At 43.8% G+C, this 18,928-nt stretch overlaps 2 protein-coding genes across 2 annotated transcripts in view; one reads left to right on the forward strand and one right to left on the reverse strand.

The window, feature by feature from the left end:
* Positions 1-8,902, forward strand: part of LOC106607674 (serine/threonine-protein kinase D3) — a 55,002-nt gene extending 46,100 nt beyond the window's left edge. Inside the window, exons 12-19 of the mRNA XM_014204873.3 lie at positions 674-726; positions 882-954; positions 1,444-1,550; positions 1,987-2,148; positions 2,334-2,432; positions 2,638-2,905; positions 4,856-4,941; positions 5,169-8,902. Of these exons, the coding sequence (XP_014060348.1) occupies positions 674-726; positions 882-954; positions 1,444-1,550; positions 1,987-2,148; positions 2,334-2,432; positions 2,638-2,905; positions 4,856-4,941; positions 5,169-5,342 (1,022 nt within the window). The 3' untranslated portion in view covers positions 5,343-8,902. The remainder of the gene's footprint in view (positions 1-673; positions 727-881; positions 955-1,443; positions 1,551-1,986; positions 2,149-2,333; positions 2,433-2,637; positions 2,906-4,855; positions 4,942-5,168) is intronic.
* A 1,589-nt stretch (positions 8,903-10,491) lies between these two features.
* On the reverse strand, positions 10,492-18,573 carry LOC106607905 (protein arginine methyltransferase NDUFAF7, mitochondrial-like). Its single transcript, XM_082976158.1, has 7 exons — positions 18,493-18,573; positions 16,698-16,899; positions 16,419-16,477; positions 16,187-16,300; positions 11,963-12,106; positions 11,226-11,330; positions 10,492-10,725 (listed from the first exon to the last, which is right to left on the reverse strand). The coding sequence occupies exons 1-7, from the start codon at positions 18,571-18,573 to the stop codon at positions 10,492-10,494; spliced, it is 939 nt and encodes a 312-aa protein (XP_082832284.1).
* Positions 18,574-18,928: the final 355 nt, after the last annotated feature.

Raw genomic sequence — 18,928 nt, forward strand, 5'->3', positions numbered from 1 at the left:
CAGAGGTAACTCTGGGTCTTCCTTTCCTGTGGCGGTCCTCATGAGAGCCAGTTACATCATAGAGGTTGATGTTTTTTGCGACTGCACTTGAAGAAACTTTCAAAGTTCTTGAAACTTTCCAGATTGACTGACCTTCATGCCTTAAAGTCATGATGGACTGTCATTTCTCTTTGCTTATTTGATATGGACTTGGTCTTAGGGCTATCTTCTGTATACCACTCCATACCTTGTCACAACTCAACGGATTGTCTCAAAAACATTAAGAAGGAAAGAAATTCCACAAATGAACTTTTAACTAGGCACACCTGTTAATTGAAATGCATTCCAGGTGACTACCTCATGAAGCTGGTTGAGAGAATGCCAAGCTGTCATTAAGTCAAAGGGTGGATACTTTGAAGAATCTCAAACATAAAATATATTTAGATTTGTTTAAGACTTTCTTGGTTACTACATGATTCCACATGTGTTATTTCATTGTTTGGATGTCTTCACTATTATTCTACAATGTAGAAAATAATAAAAATAAAGAAAAACCCTGGAATGAGTAGGTGTGTCCAAACTTTTAACAATTAAGAATATAATCATGTGTCCTTTCCTTGGACCTGCTTCAAATAGAGCTTGATCATTTACTGTTTCTGAAGCCTCACAGAATATTTTTCTTCTCTTCCTTCAGAGGACCTTTCAATCAGCATATCAGTGTCTAACTCACAGATCACAGAGAACGTGGTAAGTGTATATCACATACAGCATATTAGATATGTATAACTACAGCTCCACAAGCATTCCTGATAACTGAGGAATTTAGGAATATTTAAAATTGTCTGCAAAATGTTAGATGGATTGTCTGTTTAGTGAAATATGTCTTTTCTCTTTTTTTTTAGGATATCAGTTCAGTCTACCAGATCTTTGCTGATGAGGTCCTGGGGTCGGGCCAGTTTGGGATTGTGTATGGAGGTAAGTCAGACTGACTCTACAGTAGTTCCATTGGCTTTATGTACATTGTGAAGTGGAAAGGAAACTCAGCAACTCTTCAGGACCGTGGAAGTTGAAAAGAGCTTATTATTTGCTTTTAACAATAACAAAAGCTATTTTGATCAACTTCCACAGTCTTCTGAGAGTTTCTGAATTTCCTCTTCACTTCAGTTTGCTCCTCAATTCATGCACCTTGGTTGGAGAGCGTGGTAGCAGCAGAGTTCCCTTCCCTTTGGCTTCATGTACATCCATCCAGCCATGTTTTCTTCTCTTTATAGTGGCTTTAATTCAGGAAGAGGAAGACTACTAGCTTGTTTTTCTTTGTATGCTTTGCAAATAAACTTTTATTCGTGGAATTCCTCGCCGTCGGTCTATTCTATAGTTGGAGACAGAGGAAGAAATACAGACAGTTCATTTGCAACCGTCTGCAGGGAGTAGCCTGTGATTTATCTTTTTAATGTTCATGTTTAGGTAAACACAGAAAGACTGGGAGAGACGTGGCCATCAAAATCATCGACAAGATGAGGTTCCCTACCAAGCAGGAGAGCCAGCTGAGGAACGAGGTGGCTATTCTCCAGGTAGACAAAAGACTGAGAAGCCTGGCTCTTTCACAACCAGTCCAGACCCCGATAGCCTGGGGATCTGAATCTTGTTAGCTACGTTTCACTATTGTTTCACTGAACAACGTTAGTAAAACGTAGAGATTCAGTTTGGAGTCCCGGGTTAGATCCTTGAAGGGCTATTCTGAAGAAATGATGTACTTTTTCTGATTTCAAGGTGCGTCTGTGGACCCTGGTATGTACATATCTCCATTTGTAGAGTGTGGTGTTAGTTGATTAAAAAAAACATTTAATGTGTGTGCAGCACTATCCTCTGCATAGTTGAGGTCATCTGTTACCAAAGCACATAGAGAACATGTTTCTGTATATCTAAGGTCTCCTTCTCTCTAATTGCACATCAGGGATAAATATTACATTTTGAATTGAATTAAATCCCTGTCTCCCTGCCCGTCAGAACCTTCACCATCCTGGGATCGTCAACCTGGAGTGCATGTTCGAGACTCCCGAGCGGGTCTTTGTTGTCATGGAGAAGCTCCATGGCGACATGCTGGAGATGATCCTGTCCAGTGAGAAGAGCAAGCTCCCTGAGCGTCTCACCAAGTTCCTAGTCACACAGGTCAATTACAGAAAAATATCATTTACACTAATGAACCACAGTAACACTTTACGCAAAGTGTTTTTATTACTGTGTAATTGTTCCTGTACCCTAGAGATAATTACACAATACTGGAAAGCCACTGTAATGACAAGTACCACAGCTCAGCCAATAGTAAGTCTCCCCATGTGCTTCCTGACCCACAGATCCTGGTAGCTTTGAGGCATCTCCATTTTAAGAACATCGTTCACTGTGACCTGAAGCCTGAGAATGTGCTGCTGGCTTCCGCAGAGCCCTTCCCTCAGGTGAGTACATGAGCTGTCCACCACAACAAGCGAACTGGACTATTGGGCTCATTGTGATTTGGCTTTATTTAACCAGATTGTTATTGTAAATGAGAGTTGATCAATTGCTTAGAATTACTTTGCTTATTAAAGCATTAAAAATGTAACTTACCCATAAGGAATGACAGCACAAGTATGACTTTGGTTCCTATGTGTGTTCCTATAGGTGAAGCTTTGTGACTTTGGCTTCGCTCGCATCATCGGCGAGAAGTCATTCAGGCGCTCTGTGGTGGGCACGCCCGCCTACCTGGCGCCTGAGGTCCTACGCAGTAAAGGCTACAACCGTTCCCTGGACATGTGGTCGGTGGGCGTGATCGTTTACGTCAGCCTCAGCGGAACCTTCCCCTTCAACGAGGACGAGGACATCAACGACCAGATCCACAACGCTGCCTTCATGTACCCTCCCAACCCCTGGAAGGAGATCTCTGGAGAGGGTAAGTGCGAGTGGGTGTGTGCATCCCAAATGGCACCGTATTCCCTTTATAGTGCACTATATAGCGAATACGGTGTCATTGAGGACGCACTGTTTTTTTTCTGATCAAAAATACATGTTTTTTTCCTTCTTCTTTTCAACACGTCCAATTTTGCTATAATGAATCATTTCTTTTGAGAGCCATCTATAGCACTCTTGCTTTATAAGAAGATTCTAGACAATAGACATGCACTGGCGCTTTTTACAGTCACCAACCCTGTAATCACCAAGTAATTGGCCATTACAGGATAAATACACCGTTGACTCACTCAGTGTACTTACAGTGTGATCTCTTGGGGTTACTCCCAGTCAAAACTAGACTGTGGCTCCATCCCAAATGGCACCCTATAGGGCCCATAGGGCTCTGGTCCAAAGTAGTGCACCGTAAAGGGAAAAGGGTGCCATTTGGGATGTAGCATGTGTTCCTATTGGGTTGACCAGTAGACCGCCTTAGTTTCTGTTTCCCAGGGTCGCTGTGGTTGTAATGGGTGGTCGTCACCTTTCTCGGTGTGGTCTTTTTCAGTCTCTCCCCTCAGAAAAAGAAGCCTACTGCTCAACTCTTTGGAACTGTCTTTGGAACTTTCTTTGGAACTTTGAGACTGATAATAGCATAATATTTGTGTAGTCCTAATTGACTCAACCTAGTGGTAGCCATGTACATTATAAATACCAAAGTATATGGACACCCCTGCAAATTTGTGGATTTGGCTATTTCAGCCACACCCGTTGCTGACAGGTGTAGAAAATCGAGCACACAGCCATGCATTCTCCTTAGACAAACATTGGCATTAAAATGGCCTGACTGAAAAGCTCAGTGACTTTCAATATGGCACTGTCATAGGATGCCACCTTTCCAGCAAGTCAGTTCGTCAAATTTCTGCCCTGCTAGAGCTGCCCCGGTCAACTGTAAGTGCTGTTATTGTGAAGTGGAAATATCTCGGAGCAACGACGGTTCAGCCACAAAGTGGTAGGCCACACAAACACACAGAATGGGACCACGGATGGGGTGAATTGCGGAGTGCGTAAAAATCATCTGTTCTCGGTTGCAACACTCACTACTGAGTTCCAAACTGCCTCTGGACGCAACGTCAGCACAAACACTGTTCATCGGGAGCTTCATGAAATGGGTTTTCATGGCCGAGCAGCCGCACACAAGCTTAAGATCACCATGCACAATGCCAAGCGTCGGCTGGAGTAGTGTAAAGCTCACCGCAATAGGACTTTGGAGCAGTGGAAATGCATTCCCTGGAGTGATGAATCACGCTTCACCATCTGGCAGTCTGACGGACAAATCTGGGTTTGGCGGATGCCAGGAGAACGCTACCTGCCCCAATGCATAGTGCTAACTGTAAAGTTTGGTGGAGGAGGAATAATGGTCTGGGGTTGTTTTTCATGGTTTGGGCTAGGGCCCTTAGTTCCAGTGAAGGGAAATGTTAACGTAACAGCATACAATGACATTCTAGACGATTCTGTGCTCCCGTGCACAAAGCGAGGTCCATACAGAAATGGTTTGTCGAGATCGGTGTGGAAGAACTTGACTGGCCTGCACAGAGCTCTGACCTCAACCCCATCAAACACCTTTGAGATTAATTGGAACGCTGACAGGAAGCCAGGCCTAATCGCCCAACATTAGTGCTCGACCTCACTAAGGCAATGGTCCAACATCTAGTGAAAAGCCTTCCCAGAAGAGTGGAGGCTGTTATATCAGCAAAAGGGGAGACCAACTCCATATTAATGTCCATGATTTTGGAATGAGATGTTCAACGAGCAGGTGTCCACATACTTTTGGTCATGTAGTGTTTTTGATATTAGTCTGGAGTGGCCAGACTGCAGAGAGCTTGTGCTGGATGGAAATGTAGCTCTCCCTTGTTTCTCATGTTGATGTTGTGCATGTTTGTCCATCCACTCACAGCCACAGACCTGATCAACAACCTCCTCCAGGTGAAGATGAGGAAGCGCTACAGTGTGGACAAGTCTCTCAGTCACCCCTGGCTCCAGGTAACACACCTGGACATTGACTTGGAGGAGCTACCTTCAGTCACACCATGTTCATCACATCATTTAAATGCAACGCATCTCTATGGTGTTCACAGTTCACTCTGTTGTTTTTTAAAAAAGGACTTACTCCGTCTAAGGATCTATGAAAAGCTACTTCTCCTAGGCTTCTTCCTGCAGTTTGCTAATGACAATACACTTAACCTATACGCTTCCCATCCTTCCTCCAGGACTATCAGACGTGGCTGGACCTCCGGGAGTTTGAGACACGCCGAGGGGAGCGCTACATCACCCACGAGAGCGACGACACCCGCTGGGAGGAGCACGCCGACGAGAGAAGCCTGCACTACCCCAAGCACTTCATCATGGCACCCAATCTGGACGACATGGAGGAGGACCCCTAGTGGCCGGGAGGACTGCCTGCAGGATGCACATGTTTCAGGAGGAGTTCACAGGGCATCCTGGGACTCAGAGTCTCATGGCTAGTGCTTGGGTCCCTGGAACCTGCCACTCCTGGCTGAGACTGTAAGCTTAAACAGGCAGAGATGCATATATAGCCTACATGTATGTGCTTGAAGGTGTAATCGTGCACTACTACATGGAACAGACAGGAGGCGATGCAGTGGACAGGCAGCTGTGTGGTGGTATAGTACCATGACATGGAAACACACGATGGTGTTGTGAGGGAGGGGGTGATGATCGAGTATCTTTAGGTTGTTTTGTTTTCATCACATTCCAGAGACGTGGCTTCTTTCTCCGCTGGCTGCCTTCTCTACAAGCCATAATATACAGTATGTCTCATGAGCCTGAAAGACATACATTACCTTTGGGGGTTGGTTAGATAGGGATTCCCCCAGCAGCAGTAATAAACATTTGCACTGCCTTTCAACCCAGAAAAAGGGTTTCTACTTTAGACCAAATCCAGGAGACCGAGAAACAGTCAAGCTTTTCAGCTTCAATAGCATATTGTTTTAATGTTGTTAGTTTAACATGTGTATTTGAAATCTCGTCACAACTACATTCAATTGTTAATTTACCATGAGAGTGCTATTTTTGGAAAACTTTTCTTTCTATTGGTTTTATGTAATGCTATTGAACTGGAACACTTAAAGGGATACGTCGGGACTTTGGCAATTAAGCACTTTCCTTCCCCAGAGTCAGATGATCTCGTGGGTACCATTTTTATGTCTCTTCATCTAGCATGAAGGAGGTAAGAGGTATTTTCGCAAGCCAATGCTAACTACCGTTAGCGGAATGCCTGGAAGTGTATGGAATCTACTAGCATGCTAGCAGTTACCATAGACTTCGTCATTGCGCTAACGCTAGTTAGCAATTGCACTGACACTACTTAGCAACTTCCTTCAAACTGCACGCAGAGACATAAAAATGGTACCCATGAGTTAATCTGACTGGGAAAGTAGATAAAGGGCTTAATTTCCAATATCCTGAAGTATACCTTTAATACAAAATATGCTAATGTCGTGGCTATACACTCAGTGGCCAGTTTATTAGCTACACCATCCCGTTCACGAAAATGGTTCACTCCTACAGACATTGAGTCACGTGGCCGTGGCCTGCTATATAAAGCAGGCAGACAGGCAGCGAGACATTCAGTTACTATTCGCTTGAACGTTAGAATGGGCAAGACGAGTGACCTAAGCAACTTTGAGCAGGGTATGATTGTCGGTGCCAGGCACACCTGTTCCAGTATCTCAGAAATGTCCGTTCTCCTGGGCTTTTCACGCACGACAGTGTCTGGGGTTTACTGAGAATGGTAAACAAAAAACATCTAGCCAGCAGTAGTCTTGTAGGCGAAAACAGCTCGTTGATGAGCGCTTGAAGGAGAATGGCAAGAATCGTGCAAGCTAACAGGCGGGCCATGAACAGGCAAATAACGGTGCAGTACAACAGTGGTGTGCAGAACGGCATCTCGGAACACACAAGTCGTCGGTCCTTGTCACGGATGGGCTATTGCAGCAGACAACCACACCGGGTTCAACTCCTATCAGCTAAAAACAAGAAGCGGCTCCAGTGGGCACGCCATCACCAACACTGGACAATTGATGAGTAGAAAAACATCCAACAAATCTTGGTTCCTGTTTCGTCATGTGGATGGCAGAGTCAGGATTTGGCATAAGAAGCATGAGACCATAGGCCCATCCTGCCTGGTGTCAATGGTAGAGGCTGCTCGATTGGTAACAAGGTACACGTTAGATCCCTTGTTTCCAATTGAGCAACGTTTCCATTTCCCAAACAATGTTGGCGGTTCTGGAGGCAAAGGGTGGTCCGACCCGGTACTAGATGGGTGTACCTTATAAACTGGTCATTGACCACATATATATTTATTTTGCTTATTCGGTGAGATGTTTTTTTTGCACTTTTAGTTAACTGTAATCTCTGGCTCCCTTATTGGATGCCTTGGATGGAGTTGTGAACCAATCAGCAGCTGCTCCACACGGTCTTATCTTCCCTCAGAAAAATGCCAGATAAAAAAAAAAAATGAAGCTAACCGAAGCCTGAGAATTCTAACCATAGAAATATAATTAATAGAAGTAATTATATTTTTCTGATTCTACCCTTTTTTTTATATATATAACTACGAACATTCTGGATGTCAACTAAATGGAGTTCAGTGCTAAGTGTCAGAAAAACATTGATATGATTGCTCAATGATAACCAAGCCTAGGGAATTGTAGATATTAATTCTCTGCTCTCAGCCATACCGTTAGCTTACAAATGTTATATTTTTTAATGAACTAAAGATAGTTGCTAAATGTTTTTCAAGTACCAAATGTATGCTTTTTGTTCAAGAACGGATGGGCCTTCTCAAAGCTCTGCCTCATTTCTTTCCCTTCCTTGTTTCGTTACATGACCAATACCTTGTTGTTCCTTATGTCCTTTGTCCTGTTGTGTATGTATGGTTGACTGGGTCCACCCAAGGCCAGAACTACTGCTGTACTCCGGTGAGAGAGCTGCAGGGCCAAGCAGTCCAGCAGATTCACAACGTCTGCATCCCAAATGGCACCCTATTCCCTATATAGTGCACTAATTCTGACCAGAGCCAAGGGAATAGAGCGCCATTTGGGATGTAGCCACACGTCTGAGCACAGTGAAAGCATGGGAGGATACAGAGAAAGCAGCAGAAACATTTACTCAGTACTCTGTAATAATACAATGAATGCAACATGTTTGCTGAAGAGAGAAATCCTACATTTGTCATAGAGAAGAAGAGGGATGTGGCTTACCATACCTTCAATACAGTGTGTGTGTGTGTGTGTGTGTGTGTGTGGTGTGTGTGTGTGTGTGTGTGTGTGTGTGTGTGTGTGTGTGTGTGTGTGTGTTGTGCGTGTGCTCGTGCGTGCGTGCGTGCACACGTGTTACATTTTGGCTGTGTTTAGTGTTTTTCCCATCCCAACCTAAATCATGAATTGATCATGTCTCATTGAGTGATGGCCTTACAGCATGCAACTGCTTATAGCAGTTAATAACATACAAATACATCAGAAATATAATAATAGGGCAAGCATTTGACATCACTGGAACCAAGTGCAGACTTATCATGCTCAACGCAGGATACCCAGTTAAAACATACAGTAAATGAGTAGAAAGAATGAATGCAGAATTAGTTGACTGTGCAATTGTGTGCAGGGCCAAAAATGCCGATTTTTCTTTTGTGAAAACACCAAGTGACTTAATCGAAACACCAATATGTTTTCTTCTCCCTCTCCTTACTTTGGTATTAGCCTATTCAGTCTCAACCCACCACTTTGGACTGTGAAACAACGTTCTGTTATGAACTTCGCCATACAGTATACTGTATTTTCAGTATAAAAAGCTCATGTAGAAGGGTAATGACTTAAACCTGAGATTCATTTCAAATTTGTGTTGCCACTGGATTGGCAGATGTCGGTGTTTTCTTTATTTCAATACTGACATATCTAATAAATCATTTCCTCGGACAGTACTGCAGAGAATGTACTCATTTCATTTGCAGCTCGTTTACAATTGGTCCTATTTTTTTGGTTTTTAATTTATGTAAGATTACACAGTGCTCAAAACATTAATAACACCTTCCTAATATTGAGTTGCACCCTCTTTTGCCCTCAGAACAACCTTAATTTGTCAGGGCATGGGCTCTACAAGGTGTCGAAAGTGTTCCACAGGGATGCTGGCTCATGTTCACTCCAATGCTTCTCACAGTTGTGTCAAGTTGGCTGGATGTCCTTTGGGTGGTGAACCATTCTTGATACACGTGGGAAACTGTTGAGCAAAAACAGCAGCTTTGCAGTTCTTGACCCAAACCGGTGCATCTGGCACCTACTACCATACCCTGTTCAAAGGCACTTAAAATCTTTTGTCTTACCCATTCATCCTCTTAATGGCACGTAGTAGTGCACTATATAGGGTACCATTTGGGAAACATAAGAACTGGGATAAAGTGCTCTTTTTATGGCTCTAATCTGTGTAATTAAAACCAAATGTCACAGAGTGCCAGTGGAGGCTGTCACATTTCATTGTGCCATATGTTAGATGAACAGAGCCATTTGTGGCTGGGGAAGAAAATAAATGGCTAACTACTGCTGTGTAATGATAGCGCCACATGTTGAGGCCTACAGAAAGCCCCAGAAAACAAAAACATTTCTGTTGCCTTTCTAAGAAATCGACATGTTCCTTCCAAATATAAATATACTGGATTAATACCAGAAATGTCTTGATCAAATGATCACATAAAAATGAAGAAAATACTTAGTGCATTATGTGATTCCCAGACAAAGATGGTACTGCTACATAATATACACAAGAAAAATGTTGTGGAATGACTTTTAATCATCAAGTCTTTAACATCTTAGCTTCACATTAGCCTCCCTCAGTAGGACTGGCTGGTTATTTTGGCTACGGTGATAGTCCTGTGTAATAGTCTCTTTTAATTGCTACTGGGGCAGCAAGGGCGAGCTTGTCAGAGCAAAACACAGCATGCTGCGAGTGGCTGACTTGCATCCCAAATGGCACCCTATTCCCTATGTAGTGTGCACTGCTTTTGACCAGGGCTCTGGTCAAAAGTAGTGCACCACATAGGGAACGGGGCGCCATTTGGGACATGGCTGCGATCTACTACCGCCACGCTCACCCAATTGGTTCAAGATGTTAAGGCAGCCAGGCACCATGTGGCCCATTAATTGTTTCCTTCCAAAAGACAGGAGCAGAGCGGAGCTGTATTCCTATAGCTTCAAACGCTGTGACCCGGGGTGACGTTCTCTTCTGACTGACATTCCGTACCCCTCTGAATTACATGTTGCTTTAATTAACATATATATGGCAAAGAAAGACGTCAGTTACCATCGTCCCTCAGGGTGCATCATTCTTAGATTTGATTAGCACATAAGCTCAACTTTTCAAACTAAATTCAGACCAAACCCTATTGCTTCCGGAAGGTCTTGTGTATATAATCATGGTATAGTACTAAATTCATGAGTGCGAATTTTAAGTGCCTTCACAGGCGAGTTCACATTCACAGCCTCTGCAGTGCAGTCTCTGTTGGAACCCATGGTGGGTTCACTGCTCACTGAAGCTAGCCACAGGCAGGGGCGTTAGGGCCTTCTTGGGAACCGGGGCCATCTTCTCCCCCCCCCCCTCGGACTGCTCAGCCTCGGGTCTGGTGAGGCGACTGTGGTTGAGCATGGTGAAGAACTGGAACCTCTCGCCCATCTTCTGGGGGTTGGTCAGCATGTCAAAGCCCTGGATCAGCTCGGCCTTTATAGACGGGTCTGCACAGTTCCTCAGCAGAACCTGAAGAGAAACCCAACATTGCAATTAGACAACGCTAATTGAGTAGAGGGCAAAGTAAAACGTTTATCCCAAGTGCTCTTGAAAGCCCCGATCAGCCAGTTGAAAACCATGAATGTCCACTTAATGTATTGCTTTGAAAGAAACTGATGCAAACTAATTAGTGGGTGAATTTGTCACGAAACCAGGACAAAAAAAATACACTTTTTTTTTGTCCTGGTTTTGTCAGGAATCACCCAAGTATGAAATGCTCACTTTGTAAACAAATGTGTTCACAAACAAAAAGGACAAGGAACATTTCTGGGATCTTTTATTTCAGCTCATGAAACATGGGACCAACACTTTACATGTTGCGTTTATATTTTAGTTTATACATTAGTCACCTTAGCCCCAGGAATAAATAAGTGGAATAATGCTGTGTTAACACAGGGTTCCTTCCCACCTGTAAGCGTGTATCGATGCCCATATTTTTCAGGAAGTCTCTTTGGCCCCATGCAGGCCACCGTAGCTCCAGCCATCTTCCTCAGGTAACTGAAGTCCACGACAGCAGTAAGGTCAGCAGAGCCAGGGGACGCTAGGACATCTTGGAGCTTCTGATCTTTGAAACCCTGGGGGTGGGGGACAGGAGAGACGGTCTGGTGTTATGACAACATGACGCATGACTACAATAGTTTATTTGTGTATTGTTACATTTTCATTTGACTTAATTTGTTAGTTGTTAAATATTTCCTTCTTTTTTTCAATTCCAAATCAGGTGCTTCCTTTCACGTGCAACAGCTGATAATATCTTCATGTAGTCACTTGTGACATAAGTGTGAGCCGTCCTGAACCATGGACGCCTTGTTCACAGATGGGATTGTGCAGTTCCCTGCCACATGTCTTTTGAAGGAGGGGGCCGCTTGTTTGAACCTCTCCCCCCCCCTTTTCATCACACACATTAGTGAGTCCCAGAGCCAGAGAGCCATGCGGTGAGAGCCCCCCCCCTCTTAATAGGGGCCAGATGGGGCTAGGTTAGGGTGGAGCACGAGGAACAGGACTGGAGGGCAGTTGACCCTGATTTCCGTGTGTCACCAGCAAAGGGCAAGAGAGGCATGTCGGCTTCCTGCATCGGTTTCCTTGTCGCTGAAGCTTGTTCGGCTAATCACATTACCATACATACTAAGTCAGAGACACACACAAACCGAGACGGTATTAAAACCTGCTGATAAATGGGCCAAGTTGGAGACATGATGGTACGCACTCTGAACGTGTCCGTCTTGGTCCCTCCGTGCCCGTAGTCTGCAATCAGTCCTGCGCCCCCGTCCTCTGCGATCCGATTGGCCAGTTGCTGGACGATGACCCCTCCCTCCGGGCAGACCTCCACGAGCCGTCTCACTTCATCTGCCTAGGAGGTGAGGGGTTTCAGAACAAAAACAAGAGCGGCTCTGCTTACCTCGTCTGTGTGAAGCCCAGGCCAACACACAGAGGCCTGAGAACACACATCATCAATCATACATGACTTCACTTCCAAATCATCTCCACTAAGCAGCACCGGCTCCAAGCCCCTAGGCAACACAGAACCAAAAGGAGGGGCTTGCCTGGGTGGGATAAGACGCATCCCAAACGGCACCATATTCCCTATATAGTGCACTACCCTATGGGCCCTGGTCAAAAGCAGTGCACTATATAGGGAATAGGGTGCGATTTGGGACACATACCCTTAGACTAATCGGGGAACACATGTTGAGGGGAAAAAGAGACTCAAGTGGAGTATTAAAAGCTATAAGCCTATCTACTTCTAATGGAAACTCCATTAGACCACAGTGATGAAAGAGCGGAGCAGCAGAGAAGATTATGTACAGCTTTTAACCATGGCGAGCGTAAAGAGAACAGCGTTAAGGTTAATAAACTCTACTACAATATGTGGAACCTGAGATACACATGCCTGTCAGGCACGGGCTGCAGCCATTAGTCGGGGTTTCAAACCAGTAAGGGGGTTTCACCCAAGATCACTCATGATGTCAGGCTTTGGCACGCTGTTCAAAGCCCCTGCACTCTTCCAGAGAGACCAGATGAAATAGGTTGGTACTGTATATATTGCATAAAGATGGGTAATAAAAGACAGATGCTGGAGAGTCGTCAAACTTTTAAGGAAAAAGGAGTTTGTCGAGCAATTTGTGGGTGTGTTTGTGTCTATGTACCATAAAACAAAGGCTTAAGCAAAGATATTGAACAGTTTTTTAAAAATCTTTGTAATTAAAAAAGGTTAAAGGCTCAATGCAGCCGTTTTTATCTCAATATAAAATCATTTCTGGGTCACAAAATGTTATTGGCAGAGAGGTTTGGAACTCTCATTTATTGGTCTATTAACTTATGCCGCCTGGTGATGTCACCATGCAAGCCAAAACCACACCCATGCAAAACCGGTTAAGTGTGAATTGTATTTTCAACCAGCAACTATCAGGAAATAACATTGATCACATTTCTTCACACTTTTACACTGTTAGTTTCATCAGCTGTTGTACAATATGATACAAAACTCAAGAAAAACTGAATAAAAAATGTGATTTTCCTGTGTTTTACAGTTTACATACACCTTAGCCAAATACATTTAAACTCCGTTTTTCACAATTCCTGACATTAAATCCTAGTAAAAATTCCGTCTTTGGTCAGATAGGATCACCACTTTATTTTAAGAATGGGAAATGTCAGAATAATAGTAGAGAGAATAATTTATTTCATCACATTCCCAGTGGGTCAGAAGTTTACATACACTCAATTAGTATTTGGTAGCATTGCCTTTAAATTGTTTAACTTGGGTCAAACATTTCGGGTAGCCTTCCACAAGCTTCCCACAATAAGTTGGGTGAATTTTGGCCCATTCCTCTTGACAGAGCTGGTGTAACGGAGTCAGGTTTGTAGGCCTCCTTGCTCGCACACGCGTTTTCAGTTCTGCCCACAAATTTTCTATAGGATTGAGGTCAGTGCTTTGTGATGGCCACTCCAATACCTTGACTTTGTTGTCCTTAAGCCATTTTGCCACAACTTTAGATGTATGCTTGGGGTCATTGTCTATTTGAAAGACCCATTTGCGACCAAGCTTTAACTTCCTGACTGATGTCTTGAGATGTTGCTTCAATATATCCACATAATTTTCCTACCTCATGATGCTATCTATTTTGCAAAGTGCACCAGTCCCTCCTACAGCAAAGCACCCCCACAACATGATGCTGCCACCTCCATGCTTCATGGTTGGGATGGTGTTCTTCGGCTTGCAAGCCTCCCCCTTTTCCCTCCAAACATAACGATGTTCATTATGGCCAAACAGTTCTATTTTTGTTTCATCAGACCAGAGGACATTTCTCCAAAAAGTACGATCTTTGTCCCCATGTGCAGTTGCAAACGGTAATCTGCCTTTTTTATGGTGGTTTTGGAGCAGTGGCTTCTTCCTTGCTGAGCGGCCTTTCAGGTTATGTCAATATAGGACTTGTTTTACTGTGGATATAGATACTTTTGTACCTGTTTCCTCCAGCATCTTCTTCTTTTTTTTATACCCCTTTTCTCTCCCCAATTTCGTGGTATCCAATTGGTAGTAGTTACAGTCTTGTCTCATCGCTGCAACTCCCGTACAGACTCGGAGGGGTGAAGGTTGAGAGCCATGCGTCCTCCGAAACACAATCCAACTTAGCCGCACTGCTTAACCCGAAAGCCAGCCGCACCAATGTGTCGGAGGAAACACCGTACACCAGGCGACCTGGTCAGCGTGCACTGCGCCCGGCCCGCCACAGGAGTTTCTAGTGCGAGATGAGACAAGGATATCCCTGCCGGCCAAACCCTCCCTAACCCGGACGACGCTGGGCCAATTGTGCGTCGACACATGGACCTCCCGGTCGCGGCTGGCTGCGACAGAGCCTGGGCTCGAACCCGGAGACCACTGCGCCACCCGGGAGTCCTCCAGCATCTTCATACGGTTCTTTTCTGTTGTTCTGGGATTGCTTTGCACTTTTCGCACAAAAGTACGTTCATCTCTAGGAGACAGAACGCGTCTCCTTCCTGAGCGGTATGACGGCTGTTTGGTCCCATGGTGTTTATACTTGCGTACTGTACTATTGTTTGTACAGATTAACGTGGTACATTCAGGAGTTAGGAAATTGCTCCCAATGATGAACCAGACTCTACTATTTTTTTCTGAGGTCTTGGCTGATTTCTTTTGATTTTCCCATGATGTCAAGCAAAGAGGCACTGAGTTTGAAGGTAGGCCTTGAAATACATCCACAGGTACACCTCCAATTGACTCAAATGATGTCAATTAGCCTATCAGAAGCTTCTAAAGCCATGACATCATTTTCTGGAACTTTCCAAGCTGTTTAAAGGCACAGTCAACTTAGTGTATGTAAACTTCTGACCCACTGGAATTGTGATACAGCGAATTATAAGTGAAATAATTTGTCTGTAAACAATTGTTGGAAATATTACTTGTGTCATGCACAAAGTAGATGTCCTAACCAACTTGCCAAAACTTTGTTAACAAGAAATTTGTGGAGTGGTTGAAAAACAAGTTTTAATGACTCCAACCTAAGTGTATGTAAACTTTCGACTTCAACTGTATATACACTGAGTGTACAAAACATTTGAAAACACCTGCTCTTTCCATGACAGACTGACCAGGTGAAAGCTATGATCCCTTAATTGATGTCACACGTTAAATCCACTTCAATAAGTGTAGATGAAGGGGAGGAGACAGGTTAAATAAGGATTTTTTAAGCCTTGAGACAATTGACATGAATTGGCATGGATTGTGTGCCATTCAGAGGGTGAATGGGAAAGTAAAAATATTTAAGTGTCTTTGAACGGAGTATCGTAGTAGGCACATCGGTTTGTGTCAAGAACTGCAACGCTGCTGTTTTTTTCCCCACGCTCAACAGTTTCTTGTGTCTATCAAGTATGGTCCAACTTGACACAACCATGCGAACCATTGGAGTCAACATCCGTGTGGCCAGCATCCGTGTGGAACACTTTTGACACCTCGTAGAGTCCATGTTCCGATAAATTGAGCCTGTTCTGAGGGAAAAAAGGGGAGTGCAACTCAATATTAGGAAGGTTTTAATAATGTTTTGTGCACTCAGTGTACATTTCCACACTATGAGGTTGGAATAATACTGTGAAATTGATGATAATGCACTTTTCGTGTAAGGCTTGTTTGAAAAGACCACCTGAAATTTCAGCCTGTTTTGGTGGTATGGAGTTTTGGCCTGCCTGGCGACATCCCATCCCCACTCAGACCACTCTCAGACAGTCCTACCTTTCTAGCTTGCTTCTTGCTTGAGAAATTGCTCTTTGCCAAGAAGCATTTTTGTTTCTTTTTGACCATTTTAATTGAAAACAATCACAGTAAGGTCCTTAGTTGTTACACAGAAATGATTTGATATTGACATAAAAAAAAACAGCTGCATTCGACCTTTAATCATCAACACGCAGCACTCACCTGAATGAGCTGAGGAGAGGCAAGAGTAGGAGCTGGCACTATGACAAACCTCAGCTTGCCTGGCTGATCTAGTTCAATATCCACCATCACCTCCCTCCAGCCTTTCTTTGTTCTCTGTGCCCACATCACAATGAATGCACAACGCAACGGATCAAATGGCACTTACAATTCATGTTTTTCAATTACTTGTGATCTATATGTCTAATCCAAATAGCTGGTAAAGTAAATGTACATGGAATTTGTGGATGGGTAAGGCATCAAAGAACTCATGAGCAAGGTAGATGCTGAAGCCTGTTTGAAAGAAAAAAATGCCAATCAATAACAAATTCACACCCAGTAAATGAAATGTATTAAAATCTTACCATAGCTAAATTATTAAGTATTACAGCATGCATCATTAGTCTCCAGACAAGTTTCTATACTACGTCTACCTCTAGACACGTAATCCAACATGAGATGAACTAAATTAAGATGAACTACAATTACCTCATTTAAAACTATAGATTACTACCTCTGGGGACGTCATCCAGGTTGCGGTACCAGGAGATGGGGAGGCCTGTGGTGGTGGTCCCCTGGCGGTACACATGCTCATCCTTCCTGGCCCACACCAGGCTCTGGTCCCTCGTCAGAGCCTGGACCAGTTTAGAACTCACCTCCACAAGGTGAACTGAGACAGCAGCCCCGCCCAGGGCACCACGCAGCTGACTGATGACCTGGACCAACCAACCAACCAGACCAGACCAGACCAGACCAGGACAGACAGACAGACAGACAGCGTATTGTTTAGCTTATTAGATTGATGGACTAAATGTGGAAATTGCTCCCTCCACTGGTCATATATTGAACTCACATGAATACTGTCTGTTTACAAAGCATTTGGCCATGTAGTAGGACATAGCATCACTAGACTGGGCATATAGTACCAGTCCAAAGTTTGGACACATCTACTCTTTCAAGGGTTTTTCTTTATTTTTAAAATATTTCTACATTGTAGAATAGTGAAGACATCAAAACTATGAAATAACACATATGGAATCATGTAGTAAGCAAAAAAAGTGTTAAATTAAAATATATTTGAGATTCTTCAAAGAAGCCACCCTTTGCGTTGATGACAGCTTTGCACACTCTTGGCATTCTCTCAACCATGAGGAATGATTTCCCAACTGCCTTGAAGGAGTTCCCAAATATGCTGAGCACTTGTTAGCTGCTTTTCCTTCACTCTGCGGTCCAACTCATCCCAAATCATCTCAATTGGGTTGACGTCGGGTGATTGTGGAGGCCAGGTCATCTGATGCAGCACTCCATCACTCTCCTTCTTAGTCCCATTAAGCAAAAACCTGAGGGTATGGCGTATCGCTGCAGCACAGCACCCCCACATCACCTTACCTCCTCTTCCATGCTTCACTGTGAGAACCACACATGTGGAGATCATCCGTTCACCTACTCTGCGTCTCACAAAGACATGGCGGTTGGAACTAAAAAATCTCAAATTTGGACTCATCAGACCAAAGGACAGATTTCCACAGGTCTAATATCCATTGCTCGTGTTTCTTGGCCCAAGCAAGTGTCTTATTATTATTGGTGTCCTTTAGTAGTGGTTTCTTTGTGGCAATTCAACCACGAAGGCCTGATTCCAGTCTCCTCTGAACAGTTGATGTTGAGATGTGTCCGTTACTTGAACTCTGTGAAGCATTTATTTGGGCTGCAATTTCTGAAGCTGGTAACTCTAATGAACGTATCCTCTGCAGCAGAGGTAACTCTGGGTCTTCTTTTTCATCATAGCGCTTGATGTTTTTTGCAACTGCACTTGAAGAAACTTTCAAAGCTCTTGCCATTTTCCAGATTGACTGACCTTCATGTCTTAAAGTAATGATGGACTGTCATTTCTCTTTGCTTATTTGAGCTGTTCTTGACATAATATGGACTTAGCCCTATTTGGTAAAAGACCATCTTCTGTATACCTCCCTACCTTGTCACAACACAACTGATTGGCTCAAACGCATTAAGGAAAGAAATTCCTTTTAACAAGGCACACATGTTAATTGAAATGCATTCCAGGTGACTACCTCATGAAGCTGGTTGAGAGAATGACAAGAGTGTGCAAAGCTGTCATCAAGGCTACTTTGAAGAATCTCAAGTATATTTAGATTTGTTTAACACTTTATTGGTTTTTACATAATTCCATATGTGTTATTTCATAGTTTTGATGTCTTCACTATTATTGTACAATGTAGAAAATAGTAAAAATAAAGAAAAACACTTGAATGAGTAGGTGTGTCCAAACTTGTGACAGGTACTGTACATACTCTGAGAATGTAATTGGCCAAGGAGCCTCTTCCTGGTCCAAACTCCACTAACTGGAAGTGACTGGGCTTCCCTGCTCCCATCCACTCGCTTAAACACCAGATCCCCAGCAGCTACAGACAGAGAAGGGATAAGCTGAAACCATCATCATCATCATTTAGGGCATTGGTATGGAACAACATCAAGAAACTAGAACATAGAAAGACTGTTGATCAAGCATGTGTAACAGTGTAGGTTCCGTCCCTCTCTTAGCCCCAACCTGGGCTCGAACCAGGGACCCTTGCACACATCAACAACTGACACCCCACGAAGCATCGTTACCCATCGCGTCACAAAAGCCGCGGCCCTTGCAACGCAAGGGGAAACCCTACTTCAAGTCTCAGAGCGAGTGACGTCACTGATTGAAATGCTATTAGCGCGCACCACCGCTAACTAACT

This window comes from Salmo salar, chromosome 06 (genome assembly GCF_965601325.2).
Source record: "Salmo salar chromosome 06, fSalSal1, whole genome shotgun sequence".
In the NCBI taxonomy this organism is placed as follows: Eukaryota; Metazoa; Chordata; class Actinopteri; order Salmoniformes; family Salmonidae; genus Salmo; species Salmo salar.

What these genes read in the sequence shown, in the direction of transcription:
- LOC106607905 (XM_082976158.1), bottom strand. Translation starts at nt 18,573, where the DNA reads ATGGGAGCAGGGAAGCCCAGTCACTTCCAGTTAGTGGAGTTTGGACCA. An exon ending in TGGCCAATTACATTCTCAGA is followed by an intron (nt 16,900 to 18,492) that starts GTATGTACAGTA and finishes TGGTTGGTCCAG; the next exon opens with GTCATCAGTCAGCTGCGTGG. An exon ending in CCTCTCCTCAGCTCATTCAG is followed by an intron (nt 12,107 to 16,186) that starts GTGAGTGCTGCG and finishes CTCACCTCCTAG; the next exon opens with GCAGATGAAGTGAGACGGCT.